The sequence below is a fragment of the Eretmochelys imbricata genome, chromosome 26, assembly GCF_965152235.1.
Source record: "Eretmochelys imbricata isolate rEreImb1 chromosome 26, rEreImb1.hap1, whole genome shotgun sequence".
In the NCBI taxonomy this organism is placed as follows: domain Eukaryota; kingdom Metazoa; phylum Chordata; order Testudines; family Cheloniidae; genus Eretmochelys; species Eretmochelys imbricata.
Window position 1 is genome coordinate 2,000,009 of NC_135597.1, and position 7,828 is coordinate 2,007,836.

The 7,828-nt window shown below is 39.5% G+C and overlaps 1 protein-coding gene across 5 annotated transcripts in view; it reads left to right on the forward strand.

The window, feature by feature from the left end:
- The window catches only part of NSD3 (nuclear receptor binding SET domain protein 3), a 63,705-nt gene that overhangs the window by 49,074 nt on the left and 6,803 nt on the right, over positions 1-7,828 (forward strand). For 3 of the 5 annotated variants that reach the window (XR_013344572.1, XM_077805740.1, XM_077805741.1), the window contains 4 exons: positions 3,015-3,131; positions 3,815-3,956; positions 4,993-5,099; positions 5,925-6,129. Coding sequence is in view for 3 of the 5 variants with exons in the window: in XM_077805740.1 (XP_077661866.1) it covers positions 3,015-3,131; positions 3,815-3,956; positions 4,993-5,099; positions 5,925-6,129 (571 nt within the window). In the remaining 2 variants the exon portion in view is untranslated. Of the gene's footprint in view, positions 1-470; positions 2,208-3,014; positions 3,132-3,814; positions 3,957-4,992; positions 5,100-5,924; positions 6,130-7,828 lie in introns of those variants that run through there. The other 2 variants (XR_013344573.1, XM_077805742.1) reach the window with 2 other exon arrangements.

Genomic DNA, 7,828 nt, shown 5'->3' on the forward strand with positions numbered 1-7,828 from the left:
TGAAGATACAGAGATTTCTGTTGATGGACATGGTGCAGTTGTTATAACTGAAAGCACCAAGAACTGATTAGCTTCAGGAAATACTGAGGACTTAACATAAATGTTAGGATGATTGGAGTCCTTAGAGGAGTGGTAGCAGGTGGGGTAGCACTGATGAGTGGGGTGGGGGATGAAAGTACCTTTCCTGACTAAGTGATAAAGATACTGGAAATGGATCATTTTGGTTTTCCTTTACACTGTATCGCTGCACACTGTATTCCTGGGGACACCAGTCTGGGATTATCCACTGGGATTCAGGTGGGATGTGCAACAGTTGATATGGAAAAACAAAATCTTACACTGGATTGCAGTCTTGCTCTACTTCGAGGCAAGCATGAGGATGATGGGCCTGGATTTCACGGCTGCTTTAACTTGCCAGGCAGAGGATTGGATTTGGTGGACAGATGTATGTTTTGCTCTTACTCATGCAGGCTTCGTTGTTTCTGAACAAGGAGGAGGCTGAGCACACCTGAAGAGTGGAAGATCCAGCTCTGGCTGCAGATGGAATGGACAATTAAGACTTCAGGACAAGTTGTTGTTTTTATCATTTGACCTGCATCTTCAGAATTCACTCCAAAGCACTATTTTGCTTTCAGTTGGCTTCATATTTTCTTCACTTTAAATTTGCACACATCTTGCTAAAGAAGGTATCCTAGAACTTCTCATGGCGAAGGCACATTCCATAGTTCTGGTGGACTTAAACTCGATGTAAGGTCTTCACTGCGATTCTCTGTTAAATGAAGCTATCTGCTGTCCAGACTGGGGATTCTGATGTGACGTTTTGGATTGTAGCTGGATGTGATTTGTGCGCTGTTGGATGATGATGTGTTTAGCTCCAAAATGTAATCTCAACAGTTAGACAAAAGCAAAAAGATTCTGAATTGTCCTTAAGTTATATGCTGTTTAAATATTACACGTAGATAGTAGAGGATTACTACTAGTCTGAAGTGACTCTGCAGTACCCAGGGAAATGGACTTGGGCAAAGGCATAGTAGCAACTTTTAACTGTGAATTCTTTGCTTTTGTCAGTTCTGATTAGGGTATCTACCTTGTTTTTGTTTAGTAACTTAGTTTACTGTACATAGAAATTTGGCATAGAGAAATGTTGTGTGGGGCCTAAATGGATGTGTCATGTATTCACTTGCCTGTGGCAATATCAGAGGTGTTTGAACAAACCAGTTTCAAATGTGAGTTGGTAACCACTGCTTCAGCTGAAACTGTAAATCTTTGATTGAACTTGGGACAGTTCTACTCATGGGAACTTAAATAACTTACTAACAAGTAACTAGAGGAAACCATAGTAAATTGACAGAGAATACATTTTAACTCTCTTCAGTTCCTTTCTGCACCAAGTACATGGTAAATGTTCATAGCATTTTTATGGTGGATTTTCTATGAATTTTCGTCACATACTAAGTATGAAACAATGTATTTGTGTCCTGTAGGAGCTCTACTAAAAATTCTGTCAGTGGCTCCATTAGAAAACCCCTTTTGGGGACTTGATTAAACCATCTGTTCCAAAATACACAGGCTAAACTTAAAGGAATTTGGTGGGGAAAAGAGAGAGAGACACTTTTGAAAATTTCATCTCAGAGATGACAGATTTCTCCAAGTAATTTAGGAGTCTGTGTCCAGTGGAGTCTAAATCCCATTTCCAGGAATGACTTAAGTGCTTTTGAAAATGTTATCCTGATGATCTCCTCCTGCAGTACAGCCTCTTCCCCTTCAAAGCTCCAAAATGTGACGGACATGATTCTGTTCTCTCTGGAGCCATTCCCACAACCAGCTACAAGAGCTCTTAGCTTTCATAGTCTTTTGTCAGACTGGTGACACCACATAGTCTGTAACATGTTGGTACTATTTTATTTAAAAAACAAAACAAAAAAACCTTGAAACTGCTCAGATGCTTGTTTGACACTTAAACTTGAGCATCTCAAAGAGCTGCTTTTGGAAATGTTTAAGCATTAGAACTGTTGAGACTGTTACAATAAAATGACCCTCAATGTGCTAAGTGTTAACTCCCTTGTATCAAGGTATCATCATTTCCTGGCCATTTCAAAGTCCATCATGTGAAAGCTGGGAACACAGTCAGCCTGAAGGCTCACTTTTAACTTGTTTTTAGTGGTTTAATTATTTAAGCCAGTTTTGTAATATCTGTTCTACATTAAAACTTTATCACAAACTTTTCTTGTTTGTTATTGACTGTTAAAAGTCCCATTAAAATGAATTGTTGAAATGCTATGCAGTGAAAATGTTTAGCAGTACAGTAGGTTGTGTTGTCCTGTCAGGTTGATATTCTGTGGGCATCTGTATGTTAGCCTGAAATTTTTTTAAAAAAAGGAAAGCATGTGACTTAAAATACTGCCAGTGAACCTCCAAATAATGTAGAATCTTGTAGCTGTGCTGCTATAACTAGGACCAGGGCATGGAGAAGCAGTCTTAATTCTGGCTTTGCTTTTGCCTTATACTTAATAGTACACAGTGCCTAAGGGATGTTTTCTCATGGGTGTTTGAATATATTGTTATAAATGTGTGCTCATTTTCTATAGCCTGACCATACAGATCCTTTTTTAAAAAGGACAGAAGTACAAGCAGAGCCGTGGACACGCTATATGCAATCGACCAAGAAAGATACAACTCATTAATCAAATGTGTCCTTCAAAATGGGATAACTATTTAATTGCCGCTTTATTAAAAATTCTAGGTGTGATGCTTCCATTTTGAAGGACAGTTCTGTAACTAATCTAAACCTTGAGTGCATGTGTATTTTTTCTGCCCTGGTCACTGTTGTGTAGAACTTTATTTTAACCAGTTCTCAATACTTGGATTATCCTAAGGAGCCACCCTACTTAGGCCTTGCAATGGACAAAATTGATCCCTCAGGGCTTCCCATCCCATTTTTCTATGCTTCCTCCCTCTTTTTAACTATACAGATCGCAGGCAATAAGCATGGGTTTCTTTGGTTGACTTTGCAGGGTGAATTTGTAAACGAATATGTTGGTGAATTAATTGATGAAGAAGAATGCCGATTGCGGATCAAACGTGCCCATGAGAACAGCATAACCAATTTTTATATGTTAACTGTTACAAAGGTAAAGCACCATAGCTCCACAGTGTAAAATATACTGCTGCTTACGGGACTAGGCCTTAAGATCTGGGATCGGAGGATCAGGGTCCATGTTTAAAACACAAGAATTACTTTTTCTTTCACTTCTAGCTCAAATGTAAGGCATTTCGTGCATGTGGAGGGTCCCAGAGAGTGAAGTCGTCGTTTCATACAGCGGGTACTTCATGGACCATTGTGCCTCAGCCTTGACTTAGTGGGGCTTCTGTGGGGTGTGGGAAAATTAATTCCCATGGTCTGTTGAGTCCATAGTTTGTCTGCTGATACTGTCAACAAGACTGTCAGTCGGAGTGGAATGTGGGCACCTGTCTGATAGAATTGCATTGCAATTCCAGCGTATTTCTGATCGGTCACCAAACAGTTGTATTTGGAGGGTAACTCATTTAGGTCTCTATTGACCAGGATTGGGGTTGAACCAGACATGGAAGGATCCAGAGCTCATTAGCAATACCGTAAGCCATTCATTTCTCCCTGCATAAGCGCTGAGGAGCTTTAGGTAAAAGTTACTTCCAGGAAAAGCGAATATCCATTATAACTCATTTGTCAAGTATCTGTCTAAATATATTATCTGCAGTCATAGCTACTTGACTTGTCAAAGGAAGACTTTTGTTTGTCTGATCCTAAATCTGTGTTTTTGTCTCTTTATTGAAGGACCGGATAATAGATGCTGGTCCGAAAGGGAATTATTCTCGTTTTATGAACCACAGTTGTAATCCGAACTGTGAAACGCAGAAATGGACGGTGAACGGGGATGTTAGAGTTGGCCTCTTCGCTCTCTGTGATATTCCTGCAGGTATAAAGAAGCCTCCATCCTGCATGTGCCCTCCTCTCCTAAAATGGAAATCAGTTGCCAGCTCACCCACTTTTTACCTTCTGAAGTTATTGGTCTCATTGACATTTACAATTACTTTAAGTTACCCATTGGGACAAAGAAAATGCACAATTAAGAAGTTCTAGCTCTTCATATGCATAGTATCATTAGGAGCAACTTAAAATGAAATGCAGAATATTAAAGATGAAACTTGCTTTATCACAAACAAACAAAAAATATCAAGGGCTTCGCCTCACGCTTGAAAACACAGAGAAATTCAATGTTAACTCTTTTTGCCATGTCTGCATAGACCCCCAGTTTCAGATCCTTTCCCTAACATCAGATCTGGAACAGCCTCCAGATGCTAAACATTTTGTAACCAATCTACCACTTTAAACAGATTAAAATGATAGAGTAGCCAGTGTTTCTCTATGATGTGTAGAAAAACAGGGTGTAGTGCTCCTGTCTGGTCCAAAGCTATGCTGGCACTGTATAAACAAAGCAGAGGAAGGACGCTTTGTCCCTTTTCAGAAAAACTAAAGAACAGTAATTAGTGTTTATCCAAATGGGAAAATGGACACAATCAGTATAGGAAAAAAAATATTTGGGGCTTCTATGTGAGTGTATTCTACCTAGAAAAGAGTGTTTAAAAAGAAATTATTTCAATGCTATGTTTGTAACCAGGCTCATAAGACTTAAAGTTCAACAACCACAAAATTATTGGTTGTTGAATCATCATTTGGTTTTTAGAACAGAACAAAACTGAGTTGTTGTCCTCAGAACATGGATTCTGGATCATTTGTTCTGCCTTGCTATTTACAACTTCTCTAGTTGTTGCTTCATGAGTATGTTTCATCTCAATATTTTGGATGAAGTTATAAATATTGTGATCTTGTAACTATGCCCTTTTAAAAATAGTGGTGGTAATATGAAGGGAGAAGATGCTAAAGCTGAATTGCCACTTGTGTGTTTCTCCCCCATGTCTTATGTGTGTGAATAGTTTTTCTTTAAATTTCAGGGATGGAGTTGACATTTAATTATAATTTGGACTGTCTGGGCAATGGTAGGACTGAATGCCATTGTGGAGCAGAAAACTGCAGTGGCTTCCTAGGAGTACGGCCGAAGGTTAGTGGTACAGAAATAAAAATTGAGCTCAGCGCACTTGTATTGAAATTTCTGTTTCTGGGAGGAGAGTGAATAGAGATCTGTTTCATGTCACGTAATATCTGTTTAGTACCCTGAAGGTTCCCCCAAAGGCTTTACAAGTTTGTACTACAGTAAATGTACCCATCTCTAGGATGGAAGAGAGCAGCCAACCAGGTTGCTACCGAGACGTGGCATGGAACAGGCCCATCGTGTTCAGGGTACCTGACTTCTTCTTTTTTTTTTTTTTTCTTTTTAATAAATCTTGTCACATGTTTTACTTCTGTTTTTGCCGTTCCTATATGGAAAGCATTGTGAAATTCCCCTGCACATTTGAGGATCTGGAAACTTGTTTTGCTGTTGTGCTTCGTTCTGGTCCCAGCCCAGAGTGCTGACCTTAGTCAGCTTCTTATGAAGTATTATCTCTGTAGGGGCAGAGAAGTGACTGAAGTCTGCTCACAAAGCTATTATGCATAAGCTCTCTGAGGAAGGGACTGTCTCTCTGTGTGAATACAAATCCTACTGCAATAGGGACCAATCATCCGTGGGCCTTTGGATATTACCATCATATTACAGTATGTAATCTGATCACTAATAGTAATCTGGCAACATTCTAACTTGTTTCAAACCTGTGTGCGGCAGGAGAGATGGAGATGGGAGTCACTGGGTACACTAAACTTCGTTGAGCATGCTTTGCAGAAATAATAACCCACAGTTGACTTTTGGGGGACATATGGCTTTTTAAAGTGACTCTTACTTATTGACTAAAATTGTTAATGCAGTAACTTTTTTGCTTCTGATTGCCAGACGGCGTTTGCAACAGCGAATGAAGAGAAGGCAAAGAATGCCAAGCTAAAGCAGAAGAAACGAAAAATAAAAACAGAGCAGAAGCAGATGCATGAGGACAACTGTTTCCAGTGTGGAGATGGAGGAGAACTAGTCATGTGTGACAAAAAGGACTGCCCCAAAGCATACCACCTCCTATGCCTTAACCTGACTCAACCACCGTTTGGTAAGTGCTTTCCCATGGCCACCAGATTCTTTGCTTGCTTCAAGGATATCATGCTGCATATAAAGTTGTAGCTTAATCCGAACTGTGATGTCCACCTACTGTAAATATGACAGGTTTGCTTTTGCAGTGCTCTTCTGTATTGAGAAATCTCCTTAGGTAGCAATATTTCTAAAGAAAGATCTGTGTGGAGACATAGATCACAGCAAACAGTGATAAAGCTGTGACTTCATTGCAGAGTCTTTCTCCTGTTTGGATCATATTTACTTATTTTCTTTTGATTGGAATAATTAGTCAGTCTTGGTCTCATATGGCTCCCAAGTTCATATCACGTGGTAATGCTTATGACACAAGCTATGCACAGCACATGCTAGTGCTTAAATTTGTAACAGTCTCTCTAAATCTCTTATCGTCTAATCATGGGGGTTTTCTTTGGGTCTCTCTTTTTATTTTTGTCTTTTTCCTTATTAATTAAAAAAGGGAGCTCTTTGTAGCCTAGGTTCAAATTATCCAGCGATAACTAGCAATAGCAAATTGTGGTTAAAAACAAAACAAAAACACCTTATCCTGGTTTTAAACTATCTGTTTCTAGAGGCCTCGATCAGATTAACTGGAGGCTCACATTAATCCATGACTGAATTAAGTGGAAGATTTTGTGCTATGAATGGAGTTCAGTCTGAGATGTGCCTTTTCAGGACAGCAATATATGGAAGTACAGAAAGCTTCCTTCCAAATTTTCTTTACTACAGACATAAATTATTACATTTAATCAGCAAGAAAACACTGGTGAACGACTTCAAGAAGTAAATTTTGTTTTTTACCTGGCCTGGTGGAAGCAGACACAACCATGCTAGAGATCTGGAGTTCTGGCTTGGTGCTGTTCTTACTCTCTGGACTAAGAGTCTGGGTATGCTGTGGATGCAGCGCGTTATGTCCCGAAGAAGGAGAGTGCTTCCTGTTTTCTCTACAGCAACCCAGCTTAAAGGAATATAGCATGATTTCAGTGTGAGGGAAAGGAGAAGCTGTTAACTTTCCTTTTTGACATGCTCAGTCTAATTTTACAACCTGACAGTTTGGCATGTGGTTATGCTAATGCATGCCTGCAAGTTTTTGTGGTGGTCTCTGTTGTGCTTAAATATGGCATTGCCCTATCCCACTCTTGCCTGAGCCACCTTCTCATTGATGACTCATAACTCCTCATTGATGACTCATAACTCAGCCATTCTTTGTTTTTCACAATATAGTGCAGTGTGATTCTGTTATAAAGATTGATTTAGGATACCCATTTCAGTGTATCCAAATAATTGCTATGTTCAGACCCAGAAGACGGTGAATTTCACAAGTCAGACGTGCATAGACGCCAACTCTCTATCTTGCAACTACACAATGTGTTCTGGTGCCAAGGGAGGTGAATCTGGTTACATTTGGCTCTACAGTGCAGTAATGTTTTGCTTACAGTCAACCTGAAGCTCAAAAATATAAATTTGTCAATAACAACTGCTTCCAGTCCAATCCTTGTGAAAAAGACAGATGCAGGAACTTCAATAAAAGCTGGCTTTTGGGAAGTATCTTTTATGCATAGAGTTGAATGACTCTGTACTACATGGAATGATAAAGATCAATTCCAATATCTACCCCAGATAAAGACTAACTTCAACTTCCTGTCTCTTTCCTTTCTCTCCCTCTCTTCTTCCATCTCCAG